At 43.0% G+C, this 21,336-nt stretch overlaps 2 protein-coding genes across 6 annotated transcripts in view; one reads left to right on the top strand and one right to left on the bottom strand.

The window, feature by feature from the left end:
• Positions 1–5,135, top strand: part of bcl2b (BCL2 apoptosis regulator b) — a 31,049-nt gene extending 25,914 nt beyond the window's left edge. Inside the window, exon 2 of the mRNA XM_052088656.1 lies at positions 1,850–5,135. Coding sequence (XP_051944616.1) covers positions 1,850–1,987 — 138 coding nt within the window. The 3' untranslated portion in view covers positions 1,988–5,135. The remainder of the gene's footprint in view (positions 1–1,849) is intronic.
• A 2,461-nt stretch (positions 5,136–7,596) lies between these two features.
• Positions 7,597–21,336, bottom strand: part of LOC127616836 (5'-AMP-activated protein kinase subunit gamma-2-like) — a 31,156-nt gene continuing 17,416 nt past the window's right edge. For 2 of the 5 annotated variants that reach the window (XM_052088631.1, XM_052088632.1), the window contains 12 exons: positions 20,143–20,194; positions 18,479–18,585; positions 16,306–16,387; positions 15,701–15,759; positions 15,564–15,609; positions 14,900–14,954; positions 14,687–14,813; positions 13,454–13,619; positions 13,309–13,346; positions 13,084–13,230; positions 12,094–12,187; positions 7,597–9,009 (listed from right to left, as the gene is read on the bottom strand). In XM_052088631.1, the coding sequence (XP_051944591.1) occupies positions 8,978–9,009; positions 12,094–12,187; positions 13,084–13,230; positions 13,309–13,346; positions 13,454–13,619; positions 14,687–14,813; positions 14,900–14,954; positions 15,564–15,609; positions 15,701–15,759; positions 16,306–16,387; positions 18,479–18,585; positions 20,143–20,194 (1,005 nt within the window). In that variant the 3' untranslated portion in view covers positions 7,597–8,977. Of the gene's footprint in view, positions 9,010–12,093; positions 12,188–13,083; positions 13,231–13,308; positions 13,347–13,430; positions 13,620–14,686; positions 14,814–14,899; positions 14,955–15,563; positions 15,610–15,700; positions 15,760–16,305; positions 16,388–18,478; positions 18,586–20,142; positions 20,195–20,283; positions 20,732–21,336 lie in introns of those variants that run through there. The other 3 variants (XM_052088633.1, XM_052088634.1, XR_007967217.1) reach the window with 3 other exon arrangements.

The raw sequence follows: 21,336 nt of genomic DNA, 5'->3' as shown, positions 1-21,336 counted from the left end.
AAAATCTTTAAACACACAGAACGGCAATTAACTTAACGCTTCATTCTCAGCATTTACAATCATAAACGTATGTGCTACGGCGTGACTTCCTGTCCAGCTGTTGCTGCTGTCAGTCTGAGTCAACAGATGTGTGTGTGTGTGTGAGTGTGTGTGTGTGATAGCGTTTTCTCCCAGCCGCATTTGATCGCAGAGCCTTTGAAAACACTTGACTATTTGTTATGCTCGAGTACCGTGATGACACAAAAATGTGCCATCTGTTACAAGAGTTGGCGAGTTTTTTTGGGTGATTCCCGTGTTTGTCAAGTGCGTGTGTGGTGTCTGGGATTGTGTGTGGGTGAGTGTGTGAAGTGTAATGGTTCTGCTGGCAGCGTGGGTGCAATAACAACAAAACCCATATTGAAGGGTGTGCTGAGGGGGATTTACATTAAAAAAACATTTTTTTTTTGGTCGGAGGGAGGGGTGTTTATCTCCGATGGATTGCAGTCAAGCTGATAATTGTGGTTCCCGTTTGCCAGCCTCCCCACCCAAAGGATTCTGACTGTGTTGTTAAGTCTTCTGGGAAAATATTTTGCTGTTGAATATTTATTCACATGACTCTTTGGCTGGCCGCGCACTTGGGCCTCGATATTTGTGTGATGGATGGCTCTGTGACTAAGTGCAGACATTTCATATCCACAGAATCTCCTAAATAAACTTGACCTTTTGGCACAATAATGTGGAGATAATATCGCAACCAAATCAAATGAACTCATCTAAAATGCATCATCATATAATGACAAAAGATGGACGATGTGGGTGTTGGTCCACTGCCTGCGTATGACAAATTTTTATTCACGCAAAAAAGGAAATATTTGTGAAATATTTCCATATCCTAACATAAAAATCATAATGTACACCAATAATTATTTTGAAAGAACAGTGAGAACCGAATCATATTTAAATGAAAAACATTATTGCACTGAAATATTTTTCAAAAATTAAAAAGTATTTAAATAATAAATCAAATCTGTTTATTTATAAAAAATAATCTTGAGATATTCTCAGAAATTTTTTGAATAATTAAAAAGATTGGTAAAATACTGCAGTGATTCTTAAAAAACGTCTCCTTTTAACATTAAAGTGTAACGTTCTCTAATATTTATTGAAATTTTAAAAAACATGTAAAGTATCGTGCACCTCTTACTTTGATTAGTTCAATTGAAAACTTAAATTGAGATAGGTCAGTACTGATACAGTACCAGGTATCAGAATCAAGCCAACACCAGCCTTATTTGAAGGTATCGGGTGCTCGGGGTTGATACCAGCCACTGACACTTAAGGCAAACAAAATCTGACATTGAGTCCTCTTCACCAGTAGTTGGCGCAATACTATGTCAGTTCGACACATCGGTAAATCATCATCTGCATCACAGAGTATTTTAGATATCAAAAATACTGCAGATATCAATACTCAGAATCAGTGAGTACCCAAAGGGTGAATACTGGTATCAGTCTAGAAAAAAAGGGTATCAAACTTCACCAAATAATAATACAGACATAATAATACAGACACAACAATATTTATTATTTCCCATAACCTTTTAATATGGGCAATTACTTTAAAATTAAAAAGCCACAGTCTTCTGATCATTTCTGGACGGCCCTCCATCTGTGTACCGACTGCAAATGGCGAAATTTTCAGGTTGTCACAAAACCATCGCACTCCTCCTTTCGATAGTCAACCGTGCAGGTGTCCCCGATGCTTTTTTTTAATAGCAAGTACAATAACAGAAAAGATGAGACACCAGTGTGCCATCTCGCAACTGACCCAATAATGAAATTGCGGCGATGTTGTTGTTGCTGTGTGCAGGATGCTTTTGTGGAGCTCTACGACCGTCAGAGGGACTCTGTCTTCAGCTGCACGTGGCCGTCCATCAAGACAGTCTTCGGCCTGGCCGCGCTCGGGGCGGCCAGCCTCACCATCGGCGCGTACCTCACCCAGAAGTGAGCCGCCTTTCCAGCCACTCCTTTTTGTCCTTCTCACACACACACACAGACACGCACACACACACCATCCCCACCATTCCCTCCAATAAAGACACACTACATGATGGAGGCATGCACATTATCATGCTGCCAACAACGACGACAATGGAAGATACTTCTTTTTTTTTTTTTGGTGTTCATAACCTCGCCTTCTTCTCTACTAGTAGTAGCATGAACCTTGCGTTAGCTTAGACAGTAGTTGCATGCGTCATTTGGGGAGATGAGACAATGGGGACGAACAATTACGGTGCCCCTGCTTGTTAGGGTGGAGGACTCCGTTTGAACCATGGACTCCGGTTACTCCCTTAGACCCCCCCCCCCCACCCCCTCCCTTGTCAGCCAGTCATCAAAGGACTTCCTGTGAAGAACAGCTGCTCGGAATGTATAATGAACCAGCGTGGTAAGTGTGTACTGTGTGTGATAGTGTACACTGTTGGACACAAGAATTGGGACAACGACAGCAAGCCCGCAATAAAGCGGAACGCCTGTGATTCAACACAATGCAGTTTTCTCCAGTGGAAATCGAGAAAATATAATTTACATGCTCCAGACCAGCCCTGCAATAAATTATATTAGTAAAATAGAAAATACCGTAATTTATACAGCCTAGAAATGTTTTTCCAAGCCAACAAACTTATCTCCCTCGAGTTTTTCCAATAAGAAGTGCCATGCTATATTTAAATACTGAGGGGCGAATGGGCTACAATTCTTCAGATGCGTGTCGTCGTAGGACAAACAAATGTGTGATAGTACTGTATGTCTAGAAATGGTTTATTGTTCCCAAAAAGAACACAAATTCCAAATATAGGAGTTCAACGTAAATCAATTCAATTTTCCACGCTTTTCCAAATCAAAATACAAACTTGTACTCGGTCAACAAACGACACACCTCTGCCAATTCACACCCTAGGCCTCGACACTCCTAACCCTTCAATGGGACATGCGCCACCATGAGTTAGAATCAAATAATTACATGTCCCAAAAATATTTTGTAATATGCTGCAAACATTATTTCAGAATACTGTATACATTATGTCCAAAGAGGTACATTATACAATGAACCGAGATGAGTCGCATTCTGTAGGAGTAAAAATCAGGATTGATGAGGATTTGACATGAATGATGTTCAGCAAAAACTAGGCTGGTTGCAAAATAGAGGTTGAGAGTGGAATTACAGCCAAAATAAACAGGAGGAAAAGCTAAATCATTACGAACTATTAAAAAAAAAAAACAACGATGGAAGGGGCGAAGCGATTGCTGAAATTCAATTCAAACCTCATCCTATAAAGTTACACCAGTGGTCGCATTTTTTTCTCGCGGACCAAGTTGAGATATGCGCGAGGGTCAATCAGCTGGTGTGCAGTTGTGAGTCACCAACTGTATTCACCAATCTCCAGTTCATTGGTGTTTGGCTGTGCTGCTCGGTCTGTGCCTCGCTTTGTGCACTGGGAACATAAACGGGCCTTCGCAAAACCATTCATGCAAAATTGGACACACAGAATGGTTTGAAATGGGTCAACTAAACGGTTCCGGCTCAGTCACAGATGAAGATGTGTGTCCCAATACTTGTGTCCATATCGTGGGTTTTCAAAAGTTCTGCGGATGGGATTTTTAGCTCCAAAACGCTCAAGCACAGACAAGTGAACGTTTGGAGGACACAAAGCCGAAGATGTCTGACGGAGAAAGGAAGGATGGAAAAAGCATGTTGAATCGAGCACAAAAGGAGTGACGCGGATGGAGCAATTTAGCGTCTCATGGAAGGGGATTAGCAAAGAAGCTTTGCTGGTGTAAAAGAATCATCCGGAGAAGTCGTGACCCAACTTAGACAACCTTATTTGGAGTTGTTGGGTTTTTTTTTTTGGTGGCTTTGCGACTCTGTAGCAGTTATACACATAAACGTGCGTGCTGGCTGCTGAGCTACCTAAAGCAGGGTACACAATTTTTTTTTTTTGTGTGGTCTTAGTGTTGCTCACACACGAAAGGATATGCGATCGTAAATATTGAACGGGTTCAACATTTACGATTGTATAAGATAATCGGGCTTCATGCTCAAATTCAAGCTGCATGTTTGTACCCTGCTGCAAGTAGTGTTGCGGTGGCCTCACACAAGGATTTGGAAAATCACAGTAGCCGATCCCCCTCCCCCCAAACAACATTTTAGATATAAAAAAAAAAAAAACAGTTCCTATGTGCTGGAACCTAAGAAGTCCCTCCCCTCACTGAACAGCTCCTGTTTTATCGATGTTTGTCTTGTGTTTCAGTCTAACAGGAAAACTGGAAGTGATCCATGATTTGTGTGTGTGCGCGTGTTTTTTTTGTAAGACTTTGCATGAGTGAAAGAAACTGATGTCTTGATATTTATACATCAGAATTGCATAGAAGAGGACAAAACCAACAACATTGTCTATTTATTGAGAGGTACCGGATTTTTAACACTAATGTCAGTGATTTGCTTTCTTTCTTTCTACGGAATAACACTGTAACAACATTATTTTCTGGCTGCTATTGTTAACAACACAATATATATATATTTTTTTGGAAAGTGATTTGCAAAGTGTCCACATTGGCTTGAGGCTGCTACACGGTTAATTTCACGTCGACATATCCAGCTTAAATCTGCCACCGTTTCGTCCTAGATAGCTGCAAACCAAAGTGAACTCGTATTCATGTTTCATTTCAGTCGGCACCAGTTAAAGGAAAAAAGACGTGGCTTCACATCGTCTATGTTAACGATCCTATAATCCGCTTTATGCTGTAAATGGTTCATTTATGTCCACGGGCATCATGTCCTGCTGTGTGTGCGCGTGCGTGTTTGTGCGTAGGGTCGTCGCGGCCCGCAATGCAAAAAGCAGCCACAGCTCTGACAGCAATACAACTGTATTTTTTTTTTTTGATTGTTGCAATGTATTCCTTGTGCATATAAGAATGTAGGCACTATGGTTGCTGTATTGTTTTACACCTGTATTCACAAACCTGTAGCACTTAAAGAGAAAAAAAAGAATGAAAAAAAGAGAGTGAATCGTGTTTTCTGTTGTTTACTGCTATAATCCACAATAAGCTAGGGGATCCCATCGTTCCTAATAAAGACACATTTGTTGAGTAGCCGCCAAGTCTGCTTGCCGAGTCTCATTTTTGTACATTTTGAAGATTCATCCGGCACTTCAGTAAAGATGGTAAGAGCAGATTTCAAGGGGGACATGTCACGTTACATATTTGACTGTAACATTTCACTGAATAACCCAAGTGGTCCTTAAACTCATTCAGTACCAGCCAATTGTAGACTAAGTCTGAAAAGACGTTTAAAAACGTCTTTGGGAGTGAATGAGTCAAGTGCCTATTTCTGATATGCAACTGTGAGAGAGGCCGTTATATAACAGTGAAATCAATGTACATCATAAATGACCCTGCACCGAGTTTCTCCGCCCATGACTTGAAAGCTAGGCTGGCCGAAGATCAAGAGGCTCTTTCAAGTGACTGCCAGAGTTGGTCAAAATCTAAGCACAGCTGCATTGATTTGTGGGATGCGAGTACAGTCAGCCACCGTTTAATTGCAGGGGCGATGTTCCAGATCCAAAGCGCGCTGTTTGACACGCCCACTTGAAGTTGACTGCACAAATGGCTCATAAAATAAAATAATGAATGAACTTTGAAAAAGTTCTGAGCACCAAAGCTCCAGTGAAGAAGCCCACCAGCCAGCCGAGGGCGGCCGTTTACCTTGCCTCATTTCCGGATACGCAGTGGCGAACGTGATAATAACAGTACGAGTAATAATCATGTAATGAGGAGTATGGCGCAATGGTTGATAAAACTGAGAGCGCTCTCTTTTTGATCAGTGCAGAAACACAATTTCTGAAATATGACGATTACTATTGGGGATGAAAGTATTCCTTCCTGCTCCTTCCGCTAAAAAAGGGCTATGGTTAATTTCACAAGTCAAAAAAGGGCATGTTAAGTGTAGCTGAATTCTTGGTCCTTGACGTATTTGGATGAAGGCATGTTCCAGACAACCACCAAAACAATGTGGAAAATGTGATGCTTGGACGGAGTATATCTTGTACCCGTCCATGTCTGTTCTCCTTAAAAAGTGAACCTCGCCCAAGCCAGCACACATCAAAGCTGTCCCCAAACACTGCACTTGCTAGACTGAGTCCCATCCGCCGCAAAACACAAGTGTAAAAAAAAAAAAAAAAAAAAAAGCTAAATGCCCTGCGGGCAGGTTTTTGCACCGCCCTCCTCTTCCAATCACACCCCTGCTCTGATCACACATGCCTTCAAAGGCAGCAGCGGCACCGCTCAGTGGAATTTGTGAAAAGCATGATGCAGTAAAACTAATGTTGAAAGAGTGCAGAGAAAATGAACGCGGGGAAAGAGTGAGAATGCTCGCGGCGGAAGGGGGGTAGGGGTTCATTTGGGCAATCCCTCCTCTTGCTGTCCATAGAAAATGCATGACATGCTCTGAAGAGGAATTTTAAATGAGCCTGTGGATTTTCAAACGAGAGTCCGGCTTGAGCGTGGATGCCCAAGATGGGCGGACAAGGAGGAGGAGGAGGAAGCCCTCCTGCCTCTCCTGCTCGGGGGCTGCAAGGTGTAGTAGAAGAAGACCATCCCAGTACTGACTGGGGATAACACAAGGGAGGATTGGAAGATCAAAGTAGATTGTGTGGAATCACTTGGGTCCAGTTCTCTTCCCTCATTTGGAAGCCAGTCACATCCGCTCGCAGCCCCGCTGCCTCATTTACACGCCCAAAACTTCCCGCTGAAATGGATCTTTTCCTAAGCAGAGATCAAACATGCACGGTAGCGAAATCACACATCTCACACTCGCATGGAAATATCCAAGTCGACACGCAGACGGCTCATTGCCTCTTCTGCAATGATGGAATTGGACTGCACCGCCCAAGCGCCATTTAAACTGAGCTGCAGTGCCACAGTGTGGCATGCCGGGGTTCAACTTTTTTTTCCCCCCCAAATATAAAAGTAGCACGTTGAAAACGTTGCAGCGTGTCTTCCCAGCAACCCATGACTCAAAATTATCTTGAGGAAAAAAAATGGCATTGGTTTAAAATTATTTTTTCAAAGATTCCTCAATTGAATCAATTGCTTCCAACTATGTGTGTGTTTGTTTAATATTTATCTTTCTCACATACACACACACACACAGGCGCATACACACACTTTTTTCTCCACTATTGTCATACTCCAAGTTTGTCGGCCTTATTTGTTCCTCTTAAGTCTGCTCATACTTGACGTAGAGCACAGGTGTCAAAGTAAAGGCCCGTGGGCCAGATCCGGCCCGGCCACGTCATTTTATGTAGCCCGTGGGAGCAAATCATGCGTGTCAACTTTCATGATTCTTGCTGAAATCTGAACCAAAATTTCACATTGTCATGGGGAGTAAATGCGTTGCGATATTACATCGGCCCTCCGAGGAAAGCCGTAACTCCGAAGTGACCCACGACAAAAAACGAGTTTGACACGTAGAGCTTCCAGAGCCAGCCCAACTATGGCCACTTTGATGATTTTTCAGAATCTGCTCGTCAGTGTTACAAAATGACGCACACGTAGACAATGTAAAAACATAGTACATTCAGTGTCTTTTATTTTTCTGCAGGCAGAAAAATAGAACAACCTCCCCCCCAAAAAAAAACATTCATACTGCTCTAAGTGTAATTTGTCATGCTTACACATTTACAGTACATGTGGATCCAGCAGTATATTTACAAAATAAAATAAGCAGAAAATTGCAGTCTCTTTAATGACACGCTCATAAAAAATAAAGCTCTCTGTGACACAAACACAATCTTATTTACAGTCCGTTGAGTCACAAGTTCTGCTGCGGGCATTATTGTTTTGTTAGCATCACCTTTTTAGAAGAAAAAAAAACATTTTTATATGCGCGCAACTTCAGTCACTGTCCAATGAAAAGCATATTTGGCTGCCTCTTGAATAAACATATGTGCCTCATCCACTTACCGGGAATTCACAAAACCATCTCCTTCAAATAGACAGATCCCTTTTTCCCCCCACTAAGAACAAAACAATTCATCATTGGAATTACCTCATAGATGCTATGATGTTCAAATAATAACGCGTTAACTGCTGAGCCCTTTGAACTCTGCTGCTAAACAAAACAGCAGCAACTACCAAAGCATGTTAACAGTCGTGTCGGATGAATTAAAGAGTAGAGACGCATGCGGTATTTAAGATGACCTTAGCTTATGCGGAGACGGCGTCGTTTATGACGATGAGCACGACTTTGGTCAACATTGCGTGCTAAGCAGTAGTATTTATTTATTTATCGTGTACAAATGACAACCTTCCCACTAAGAGATGCCCCCCTCAACCTGCAGCGATGCAACCTTGACCACTACTTGCAAAAATCGTCTTTTCTTTTCTTCACTTTCTTTGCTTTTTATCCAAAACTGGAATAAAAAGGCATCATTTCAACTTACCCGCCAAGATTAACACTGACTGTACTAATGTTCTATTCTCACCCGCTCTAAACATTGCTCACCTGAAAATTACCCAGGCACAAAAACCTGGTCTCAACTGGAATTAGAAGATAGTGAAATGATTATTACTCTTCATAAATAACTCTAAAGGTGAACTGTTTGTTTTCTTTCGAACCTTCTGTGTGACAAAATGCTGAAAACTCAAAACCACTCAATTTCAAACCCATCTGAACTGGTCCACCTTGCAAGGTGCCAAGAATAGTGTTGTTTTTATCATATATATATATATATATATATCGATATGTACACAGCATATTGTAGGTACACGTACTGGTCTGATTAGAACAGTCGACATGATACATTCAACAAGTGCGGTCCTCAGTGCTCACTCCTCTTTGGTTTCTACGTAGCATCAACTCACTTTTTTGAAGGATTTTTTTTTTCGGTGGTTGTTTTATTTGAGCTCTCACCACGTCTCGTCTTCAGCGGATGTTTCCCCCTCAGTCGGTCAGGTTTTCCTCCTTGCAGCTGTCTGAGGAGAGCATAAGAGAGCAACGGGTAAGAGGGGCACGATGGCATTCATGTTGACAGTTGCTAAGCACAAAATTGTTACAAAGCCAAAAAAAAAAAAAAAAAAAAACAATTTCGATTTGGGGTGGTGAGAAACAGCAATAAAATACAATTCACTAATATACAACTACAAATTATAATAGCAAACACACTAAATTCATTGTAGAGGTTTTTTTTTTTTTCCCCCCAAGATGGCGCCCGAGTAGGCAGCCTTCGGCAAGTGCTCTTCAAGAACCTTGCTTTTTTGTTCTTTTTTGCTGTTTTTGTCTTTTTTTTTGTCACATGTTGTTTGTTGTTTCATTGTGTGGACCTGATATGGACTGTTTTCAGCGCTTTTTGGCCACGACATTCGTCAAAGGAGCAGTATCTGTGCTTGGTGGTTGCGCCTTCTCGGCAGCACGCCTGTACCAGCACAGATTTTGATTGGGAGGAATGTCGGCGCCATTGACTGTCGGTGCTGGACAGACCTGGGGCGCTTGTGTTTTTTGCGCCAGTAATGGGCAGCATTTTTCACAACCCCGATTTGTTCAGTGGCTATGTCAGCGCTGTTGGACAGTTGGCGTCGGTGCGGCTGGATGGATGGCCGCTGAAGTTGAGGATGAGGAGAGAGGAGCGTTGGCGAAGAGCGCAGATGCATATTTGGAACCGTGAGTCGCCGCTTGGAATTGAAATGGATTTCATTGGGACAGGAGAAGTTAACCAATCTCTTTTTTCGTCAATGGATGCTACAGCTTCTTGTTGACTTTGAAACTTAGCTTGTAGCCGACGTGTGCACATTTTGAGCATGACGTCTCTGATCCACTGGTTAAAGGACACTTTGATTCTCTCCTCTTTCATCTCAAACCGCTTCAAACAACAAAGCGTGTGACGGAAAAGTGGTTAGGACTGCACGACTGTCTGTGTTTTATGTTATGTGTTGTGTTTATTATTTTACCTTATGTTAACTGTTTTGTAAAGCGCTTTGTTACAACTGCCGCTGTTGTGAAAGCGCTATATAAATCAGCATGTATTGTATTGTATTGTATTGTATTGTATACGGGGACACTCAGATCCAATATCTGACAACATGCATTATAAATTATGCTTTTATATAGAGAAAAAAAATGACTGAAATTCTATGTGCTCGAAGTAAATAGGTTAGGAACACATAAAGCCATCTCTGATATAGATTTGCTGTTGACCAGACTCATGACTATAAACATGTCTGTGCGTGCATACAATTAACATGAATTATATTTAGTACAATTTCAAGTAATTGTTTTCCTGTAATAAAACAATATTCCACATTTTTACCTTTTATGTACTGCTTATATTAGATCAGATCATGCTGTGCAGGTGGACTTCATAAAGTGTTCCCAATTTATCTTTGCAAAACAAAGCTAAGCTATTACGATTTTAAAAAATAAAAACAAACCACAGATTGTGCATGAGGTGCATCTGAACAGTTCGATGACCGTTGTCACAAAAGATATTTCAAACCTAAATTGCAAGTTTTTTCTATCAGGCAACCCCCCCCCCCCAACCCCCCAGTCTAAATCACACTTTGACAGGCCTCTCTGGCACGCCTTAATGCAATTCGTCACTCCCACAGCTTTGCCATCATACTCATCTTCAAAACAGCTTCTCTTGACTTAATTTTTTTTTAAAAGATAAAACAGAGCCAGACATCAAGTTTGCTCCATCACGGTGATGTTCTTGTGAGGCAGTAAGTGTCAGATTCTCAGAGCAATGCGAGCAGCGTGTTGTCATGATGAAGCAGCCACAAGTCATCCGGCCACAGCTCTTGCCTCTTCCCGTGCACTGAACGGAGGAAAATCCACACGATCGCAAATTGGCGCTGCTTGATCGCCTGGCCCACGTTGAAGGAGAAAATTCACTTTACAGCTTGGGTTTGAAAGATGGTTGTGTGACACAAGCAGCTTGCGACTCCACATACATTATTCAAACTGAAGCCGCGTTCTTTCGAGCCACGCAGAGCCGCCAAGCAAGAGTGGGTGGCTACTAAATGCAAGCGTGTCAGTCGTTCCTACGGGAACGTGTCAATGTTCAACTTTTGGGGGAAACAAGTGACAGTGGACCCTTCTGTATCCGTGTGCTTACTTAACCACAACGTGAATCAGTCCTTTTATCATTTTTTTAAACTTCACTCACTGCCATTAACTCACCCTGGAGGTTTATAAGGCAGTCTTGTAATGTAAACGAGTGCAAACATATTCGTAGTATAACCTCCACGTGTGTACTTGATCTTCATTTTGTTTATTTCTGAAAACGTGCACTTTTTCTCCAGTACATTTCCAAGAATAAAATGTACTTTTTACTCCGATACATTTCATTCATTCATTCATTTTCCGATCTGCCGATCCTCACAAAGGTCGCGGGGGGTGCTGGAGCCTATCCCAGCCGTCTTCGGGCTCCCTGAACCGGTTGCCAGCCAATCGCAGGGCACACAGAGACGAACAACCATCCGCACTCACACTCACACCTAGGGACAATTTCAGAGTGTTCAATCAGCCTGCCACGCATGTTTTTGGAATGTGGGAGGAAACTGGAGTACCTGGAGAAAACCCATGCAGGCCCGGAGAGAACATGCAAACTCCACACATGGAGGCCGGAGATGGAATTGAACCCAGAAGCTCTGCACTGTGAGGTCGACGCGCTAACCACTGGATCACCGGGCCGCCCTCTGATACATTTGCTATAACATTATAGGGTGCTATACGGCTGATGTGGCAAGGAGATACTGCTCGTGGGAGGTAATAAAAATGAGACAAAAGTTATCAGGAACTCTGTGTGTACCCCCCCACACCAAGAAATGAAAACAACCACAATTCTCAGTACCATGCTGACACCATCAACTACACACACTCAAGCTTCCAGAGACATGCCTCTGCACAGCCAACTGAAGATGCAGCGTTGGACGCTTCCTACCTGGGGCCAAGTGAGGGGGCGGGGGGCGGGAGAGGAGAGAGCTCGGGGTTTGAGGGGGTGGTGTGGTGTGTCCGGGTACTGAGAAGGAGTTGCGCCTAGCGACGCTGAGCGTCTATACCTGCTGGACTGAGCACCAGGGCCTGGAGGATGTCCGACAGGGAGACGATGCCCTCGATGCTGGAACACTCGTCCACCACCACCAACCGGTGCACCTAGTTGAAACGCGGGTGGAAAATATACACAACACACGTTAATGGATGACCACTGCACCGTTGGAGAAGATTACCGGTTGGTGTATCCCCCCCCCCCCACTCCCAATTAATTTAGACGCAAGTTATTTACTACGGTGGTGCCTTGGGATGACATTTTGATTTGTTCTGTGACCGTGCTCGCAACTCCAAACGTGTAGATTTCGCAATTGAAATGCCATGAATCCACACCAGCCCCGGCCTACCAAATATAATAAAGTATGTTTTTTGTACTTCGTAAAAATAATGACATGCATGAAATGTAAAAAAAAAAAAAAAAAAGAAAACCGTTTTTGCCTATTTTTTTTTTCTGCTTCAATTCAACGGACATTGTGTTGCTCCTGGTATGTGTACCTTTGCCTCCTGGGGGCAGTGTAAAGCAGATACAGATACAAGGAAAAGCAAAAAAATGAAATCTCCATAACTTGATATGCTTGATGAAAAGTAAAGACATTTTTGCAATCAGCACAAAAAATGCTTTTAGGGACACATAAAAGCATCTTCGATGAAAATGTGTTATCTGTCTACCTGCACTTATGTTGCTCCACCATTTATGTTCAAATATTCCTTTCTTTAAGGGTAATTACAACACGACTCCGATACCATTACATCGCTTATCGATGACGTTTCCAATACTGTGTTAGCTTGTGGATTTACGAGCCAAGTAATGTTGTTTGAAATGTATTTCTGTTTTATGTTGAGGTTGACAGTAAACTTGACCTGGGATTAAAAATGAACAGCTCAATGAAGAATTTTCACTATCTACCAGTCAATAGCGGGGCACACAGCCATTCATCCCGACAGTTTGTTTTCAATCAACCAACATGTTTTTTTTTTAGGAACGGGCAAAACAGACTCACTTCTGCCTTGACAATTCTGTCCACAATGGTCTCCATTGTTTCCATTTTATGGCACTTCATGACTCCTTCAAAGTACTGAGAGCGATGCTTAAGGGCCTGGGTCACCGTGATGTCCAGGTTGTTGTAAGTCTTCTCGGCTGCCAGGTTCTGCACACAAGCGAACTCTTGTGAATCATCAACACAGCCGCTCAGTCTCTCTGCCGGCCCAATGTTTTTCTCACTTACGATGACATCAAATTTGGAGTAGATGTCCACAACTTTGCCTAGAGAGGAAGGGAGGGGGGGTGGGTGGAACGACAGAAAGTCAGCTTTCCAAGCCTTTTTTGTTTTTTGGTACGAGTCCTAACCAGCGCATGAATGTTCCGTTGACCTGACTCATCGACCACGGGCAAAGCAGACACTCTCCTCTCTACAAAGATGTTGAGGGCTTTGATGATGGGGGTGTTGGGGTGGATGAAGGCAATGTCTTGGTACGTGCCGATGCCCAACTCTCCCAGGGTCTGCTTCATGAAAGCTGGCTTCGGCATCTCACACATCTGGACGACACGACACAGAGACAGCAAGATGTCGGCCACCAGGGGGTAGCAGACGGATGGAAGTGAAGGGCGGTACATGGACATAAGGCAGACGGGACAAAGGGTTGGCCAAGAACTCGTGAGGCAGACAACGGAAGACATTTGAAATTAAATCATGCGCTTCCAACTTGTTAGTGAAGGACATTATCTGTTACAAAATAAGATCCATAAAAGCATGCTTGGATGGGTTTGATGTGGAAGAACTTGACATCAACTCCGCCAAACACCCTTGTGATAAATTAGAATGCAGATTGGGGGACTGTAGTTTAAAACTAACTGAGCCTACATATGAAAGAGAGTTGAACAATCAATCAAATTAATTTGAATCACAATGTATTCAAATGCAATTTTCTAATGTCAATCAGTCTTTCATAAAACATACGTTGCAGTGAAAAAGCCAGATTTGTTTGCGTTATTGTTGTAATCAGACTTATTGACTGAAGGCCAAATGCAAAACAAAACTTAGTTCCCAAATAATACACAAATAATACACTTTTAGTTGGAAGTGATTCTGGCTGACATGGGCAATTTGCCAGACTGTTTGAGGGGTCGTTTACCAACGTCACAAATTCTTGCTTTCGACAATACAACGTTGTACTGAAATGATGTTCAATCGTAAAATCATTCAACCCTTAAGTGAAGTTATGAACGGCGGGGTGCTTAACTCGCTTGAAAGAATACGTCGACATGCAGCGCAAGAATGCGGGCTCACTGCATAATGATTTTCATTTATTGTTTTGTATTTATGGCCTCAATGTGTTTTTCTGACGTAGATTCCTTCACGGAATTCTTACTTTACTACTGCATTAGTGCAGGTTAGTGGTAGAAAAGCTACGTGCTACTTGCGTACAAATCGGTGTTATGTTGCCACTGTTAGTAACGGAACTCTCTCGTAAACAGAAAAAAAAAATCTCACAGATACTCCTAAATCTATTCCAGCCTTCCCAGAAAAGCTGCAACGGGGCTCGAACTGACTTGGCTTCCTAATACCTCAGAGTGAAATCTCTTGTGTTGGTGTCAGGACTCACAAAGAGCTGGAGGAACTTGAGGATCCGCTTGTGCGTGAGAATATAAAGTGCGTTCCCGGTGACTGGGTCGATGACAGGCAGGCGGTGAATTTTGTTTTTGATGAGCGTGTACACGGCATCGAAAAGGCTGTGACACAACAAACACGGATGACGGCAACGAACCTTGATGAACAAAAGGGAGCGGATCTTGATTTAGCCATCGAGGCGGCGTACCTTGCGTCAGGCGAGATGTTGACAAGAGGTTTGAACGTCGCTTGAAGGTAAACCTCTGCGGGGACAAAAAAACAAAAGACAAAACACTAAGACACTTGAGCGTTGCATCGAATGTTCTGCGTATTTCAATACTGCAGTGTGTATTATTTGGGCTTACAGAACTTTTGCGGAGCGTCGCGCTACAGTGAAACTCCTCTACAACGAAACCTACATGGTCGAAAATACCCCGTAGTGTGAAAATATTTTCATGCATGAAATCCATTCCCACTTTTCTGCTCCCCCTACAAAGAAAAGTCCCCCTTGTTCCATTATAAGAAATCTTTTTCTCTGCTCTTTCCTCGCAAAGAGATTCACTACAATGAAAACAAGCCTTCTGCAAAAGTCTAATCACACCTCAGCATGCCACAACAACCTCGACTGCTTCGTCCGAAAATGGCAACAGCAACCACTTTCCAAATTTTGCACTTTCCTTCCATTTTTTTCTTTCTACGCTGGCTATATGAAGTGTCAAATAAGTGTATGGAATAAAAATACAATTTGCTACAGTTAAAAATATTCCTCAAAGTGTGCATTACATAACAGTAGATGAAACTCCTTTGTTTTTAATGAGCGCACATTTAACATTGACATTGCGCCGGAGTGGTCAAGGTCGGGTCAGGCTCACCTCGCCATGTCTCAAGCTTATGTTCTTCCAACTCGTATATTTGCACCTGAAACAGAGAGAAGGACGCCGACGTCAGCTGAATGTATAGCGGTCTGAAGCGAACCCAAGGCAAGCCGGGAGCGGTAATATGGAGCTACCAGTGGTGACTTGTAGTATCGGTGAAGGATGATGATGAAGTCTGTGATTGTCAGCATGCCTGTGACGAGAAAACACGCCATTAAAAAAAACCAACAAGAACTCAGCAACTGATGCTAGTGAGGAGAGGACAATGTTTTGAGAGGGGCCCATCTGACTACCTCTGCGCTGACTCAATATTCATTATTCAGCACGAGCAGTAAACTCTCCCCAAGAAAATGAAGGCACAACAAATCCAATTCACTCGCCGCGTCGATGTTTTCTTTGGCTACATATTCAACCCGTCTGACTGCTGGTCAATATAGACGAGCCTCTGCTGAGCTTAATGGTTTGTGGCGGTTTGAATGAACTTAATAAAGTCACGCTCTACTAGCCATGGCCGGCGGCAATAATACAAAGTTTCCACTGTGCTCATTCACCAGCAGCCCAAACGCACTGACGTGATGATTACGACATTAGAAGCGGACAAGAGAAAAGGGTAAAACATTGAAGCCTGTAAATGCAGACGCTGAAGACCGAAATGAGAATAGTAGGGACATGAAGCATCTCTAGCAACACAAGATTGTAAATAATAGTTGAGGACAGCGGATTTGGATGGGGGGCTTACCTACAAAGCTTTGCTTCTCCGTGTCCCAGAGTGGAGCCGCTCGCACGCCATTGGCAACCAAAGCAAAGAAGGCTTTCTTAACCTGTCAAATATCATTTTGCAACACAGTATCACATTTTATGAACACTCTATTCAGGACGTTCACTCGTTTTATGTTTGAGATTGCCGAGATCAAGCGCTAAGCCTCTACAAATCGAAACGCACACTACCAGAATAAGAACGCACCTTTGGATTGCGACACAAAACATCTGATTGACCAACATCAATGCCTAATGCAACGATAAGACAATGTTCAACACTTTGAATCCTGCAGCTGTGACGCGACTTATGAATTTTTACTGACGCGCTTCATGTTTCCAATAGATATCCGTATAGTTTTATCACATCTGACCAATGAAACTGTCTGAGCCCGCCCCCATACTGAATATTCATATCTACATAGTTCAGTGGGAGACTTGGGATGACGAAATGTTTGACCAAAACTGTCTGCATGCTTCGAGTGAAGCGTCAAGTAACTCTAGCAAGAGCAACTACTGTTGACATTTGCCAATGTGCCCCGAGAGCATGGAGCAGTGAACCTAAACAAATTAATAAATAGATAAATAAAACCATCCACTATTGCCGACGGGGTTCTACTGGATTGGATCTTAATCAACGAATGGCTCACAACGTAAGGGCCCCGGTGCACACTGAACGAAGCTTCCGAACCTGACGTGGACCAGATCGCCGCAAAACAACTGACAACTGGCCACTCACTCCCGCGCATTGGGGAGTCACAGTACAGACTCCCTGCGATGTGAACTGTGTGAGCCTGTATCGCGTTCTGAGTCTCCCTTTTTAATCAGGTACAATTCATCAAGTCATCAGGAAATTATGGCATCCATTTTTTCATTTAATTTTTTGGGTGCAAAGACTATTGGCACTACTGAAATTGCGCCATGACGAATATCACCCCAAACAGGCATCCGCCGACATCTCCTTTTTAGGTCAAGTACATGGTGGATTTTTTTTCCCATGTATCAGGACCAGCATTCAGATCTGCTGTGGTCCAACCATCATTATGAAAAACTTGGTTTCAGTGGGCTGATTTCACTCATTCATTTCACTTCCGATAGTAAGGTAGGCCGTTTTTCTGCGCTCTGGTACTTGTGCATATTATGTCCTCCATCAATGTGCCGTGTTTGGAAGATGGCTCTGCATATGAGAGGCAAAGTATTCTTTCCTCAAGCTGTTTATTTGTCACCATGAATGTTAATTAACTTCAATTAGCATTAGCTTAAGTCTGCTAGCTTAATGCTAACACACAATGGGAAACAGCAGCAGAGTCTTAAGGTCATTTTGAACCAAACAAACAAACAACTGTTCTCGAGCATAAACACATCAGGAACACAAATGTGACTTCCAGCACTACTAAAATGCACGGAATTTCCTTGGAAACAATTAGAACCACCGGAGTTAGTTCTTCACATCGATGTATTTAGAGGGTGTGACCTCAAGGAGCAAATTTCACGGGAGTTTAAATAATGACCTTCACACAGCATTACCTTTGCCTGAAGCTGTTCTAGACGCATATTAACACACAACGAGGCAGCTTGTATTGATGTGGTCATGTGTTTGTTTTTTTTGTTTTTTTTTCTGTGTTTTTTTGGGTGTGGCTTCCTTCTCATGGGAAGTGGGAAGCAAAGGAAGTTGTGAGAGGTGAAAGACAACTTCTGGATTCTCTTTAATTTGCTGGGAGTTATTTCCTCTTCTGTCAGATAAGAGTTTGTAACCCGTGTCTCTGTGGATTTAGTGGTTGACGATATACACTTCAAAGACCTGGCAGGATTACTGTTTAACAGCTTTACGACGGTCTCGTCTCAATTTCAGCCCAGAGGCAAAAAGTGCTCTGAGGTCAAATATATTACTCGGCTCCCCGTTTAGTATTAACCCAGCTGCGCCAAGAACAAGTACACTCAAAATTAGATGGCCAACAAAGTGGACTTTATCACACAAACAGTGATCGTTTGACCCTGCGCAGATTAAAAGTTTTCTCACTTGCACGGAATTATACAATCTCAATTAGCATGGTTGCGCAAACTGACATTTGGACAATTGTATGTATGCAAGTAAGAGAACGTTAAACGTTTCAATAAGAGGCCACAAGAGAAAGACAAAGGGAATCCGAACTCACTTGGAGAGCTGTGTCGAACACGACCAGCTTGGAGCTGGTTGGCACAATGTCGTAGCACTTGTGTGATTTCATAAAGCGCATGTAAATATCACTCTCGGGCTCAGCAGCTGTAACGAGACACAGATACACATAAAAAGTGATGAAAACGAAAATCACTGAGAAAGTGGAAACCGTAATGAGCACTTGGAAACAACACCTGCTTTACAGCCTAAACAACCATTATGGCTTTGGAGAACTCGCTTCCACTTTACTGCATCCTCCCACTGATCGTTAAAACTTTCTAAGAGACACTGATGGTGGTGGTGGTGGGGGGGGGGGAGACCTGGACGCTTTACCGTAAAAGCACGACGCTGAGTGCCATGCACAAAAACTATATCACCCGACACAGTATTTACCAAAGTAAAAATGGTCCCTAGTGTGTTGGCTCATTTCAGACTGACGGAGGAGCAAGGTTGGAGGAGGTAGAAATACGGGGAAATGAAACAACGCTTGTCCCCCTCTTCATTTCATGGATAGGTCTACTAAAGATGACATCATGTTATTTCTGCGTTTAACAAATGAACCGCTTACGTCACCTAAATATTACTAATGATCACAAACGTTAACTTCGTGCTTCAAGTGGGATTAATTTGAAGTTGAAGACAAAGTGAACACTGCTAGTTAACCAACTTAACAACAATGTCTATCAGTAGTTGCCCAAACATTCTTGGTAGCCCGTGTATAGCGCGTATTTGGCTTTTGTTGACGTTTAAGTCTGATTTGTAGGGATGAGCAGGCCTATTGCAGACGTATTGAATATATATCGGATTTATGCACATCAATCATATGAAAGAGTCAAATTTGAAAGAAATTGGTATTGTACTATTAACAGTGCATAAAAATAAACCATGTCACAAAAGAAAATGAAAAAAAGACAAAGCGTGAACATGAGTTCCATTTCTTGGACTGAAATGAAGTAATCTCTGATTATTTGAGATCCAGCCTCCTCTAACGCACCTGGTTAAACTGATCAGCTCAACAGCAAGCTTTGCAGAACCACAATAACAATCCTGATCATTTGAATCAGTTGTGTTGGAGGACGCAGACGTAAACAGGCCGGAATATTGGCTCCAGAGGAGCGGACCTGGGCACTCTTGTTTTAGATGGACTTGTAAACACAAGTAATAGAGAAAGAGGTGAGGCACAAAAAAAAAAGGAATTAAAAACAAAAATCAAAGGGTGCAGTGTTAACGCATCAAATCTATCTCAACACATCAAATCTATCTAAAATGAAAATTTAAAAAAAAACAAATAAACAGTTCAGTTAAATGTGATAACATGTAATTGCAAAAGTGATTTCTCGTCAAAGAATGTGATTTTTTGTTGTTGAAAGAAAACATTATTTTCAGCATTACCAGACAAGTGATGACAATACGTGTACCCACCATGTTCATTCCAAATTTCTTTTTGATTTAACTGCACTTGCAGGAGCAAGTGCAATGCAAAATCAACACACAGATGCAACTCATTGTCAGCATTAAACGTGCAAGATTCGCAGTCACTCACTCGAAAGTGTGCAGGGTGGGAAACTGGGTACAGGAAGTGGCAGCCAGCTAACAGTTGCCTTCATATCTGATGCACTGCTAATTGCATTACCCCCGGCGACCCTTTCAGGTTCAACTTACCATCGTCGTCGAGTTCAAGTTTCTCCAGCATGCCTTCGAATAAACCGGACACCTAAACGAGACAAAACGGGAGGTTTGTAGTCTGGTGACAAAATAAACCCAAAACACTGACGGAGAAAAGATGAAGAAAGGGCGACGCACCAAAAAGAAACTTTGCACGAAAAATTGTCGGCGTGACGCTTTTTTCCCAGAAGCCCCTGCGGCGACAGACGGCGACGATGACGACGTGCGCGCCACCGGCGTTTGGACCCCCAACCACGGAGCCGCTCCGGTTTGGCTAAATATACGCGCGCAAATACACACGCTGAGAGGAGTCCGTTGGTTGTGCGGCAGCAACTTCCAGCGGTGCCTTATTTCAAGCGCACAGTCCCCCTTTGAAAGATAGTGGAACAATCCTGCTGCACTTGACTCAGGCAGGAACGGGGAGCCGCCGCGGGGCTTCCAAACAAAACAAGTGCCCGTGAATTAGCCTGGATTCAAACGCGTCAAAGTCATAAAATCCTCCAAGTCGGAATCCAGCACTTGGCAGTCACCGTAGCGGAAGGATAACTGGCGACAGTTATGGTGGACCAGAAGCCGGAAGCCCCAGGCAGCGTGTAGACACACCCCTCCGCTGCCTGACCATATTCGGAAAGCCTTTGTTGCTAGGCAGCAAGAAGCCGGGGATGCCTTGCTGCATCATTGTGTGACATAAAGGCGCGGCCCACCGGCGCTGCATTCCATTCAACTGGTAAATTGGTTCATCAGCACTACGACTCGGAAAAGTGAAATGGAAAACCACTCAAAAAACAAATTGAGCTGGCCAGACTTCAGATATGATACAGACTGACGTCACATCAATAAATCCTGACGGCCATACTAAGAAACTTAAAGTATAGTGGCCACGACTTGAGCTGTTTCATTTCCGGATTCACATCCCTTTGGGTGCTTCATATTCAAGCTGAGGTGCAAGCCAGCCACTGCAGCAGTGATAAAAGATGCGTAATTGCTCAAGGATGCTCTACCACATCGCACTGCAATAGTGACACAGCGATTCTCTGGCCAAACACGTCTACAAATCTGCCGCATGCCACAGGGCGCACAGCCCTTCTTGGCTGCAAAGCAAACTCCTGAGGTTCCTAATCCATTATATTGATTGCTTTTAAATTTTGGACTTGAAAAAATATATATAATAGCGCTACAGTACGTCAGTGG

This window comes from Hippocampus zosterae, chromosome 15 (assembly GCF_025434085.1).
Source record: "Hippocampus zosterae strain Florida chromosome 15, ASM2543408v3, whole genome shotgun sequence".
NCBI classification, from domain to species: Eukaryota; Metazoa; Chordata; class Actinopteri; order Syngnathiformes; family Syngnathidae; genus Hippocampus; species Hippocampus zosterae.
The sequence above is the reverse complement of the archived record's forward strand: the minus strand, read 5'-3'. Positions and strand labels throughout refer to the sequence as shown.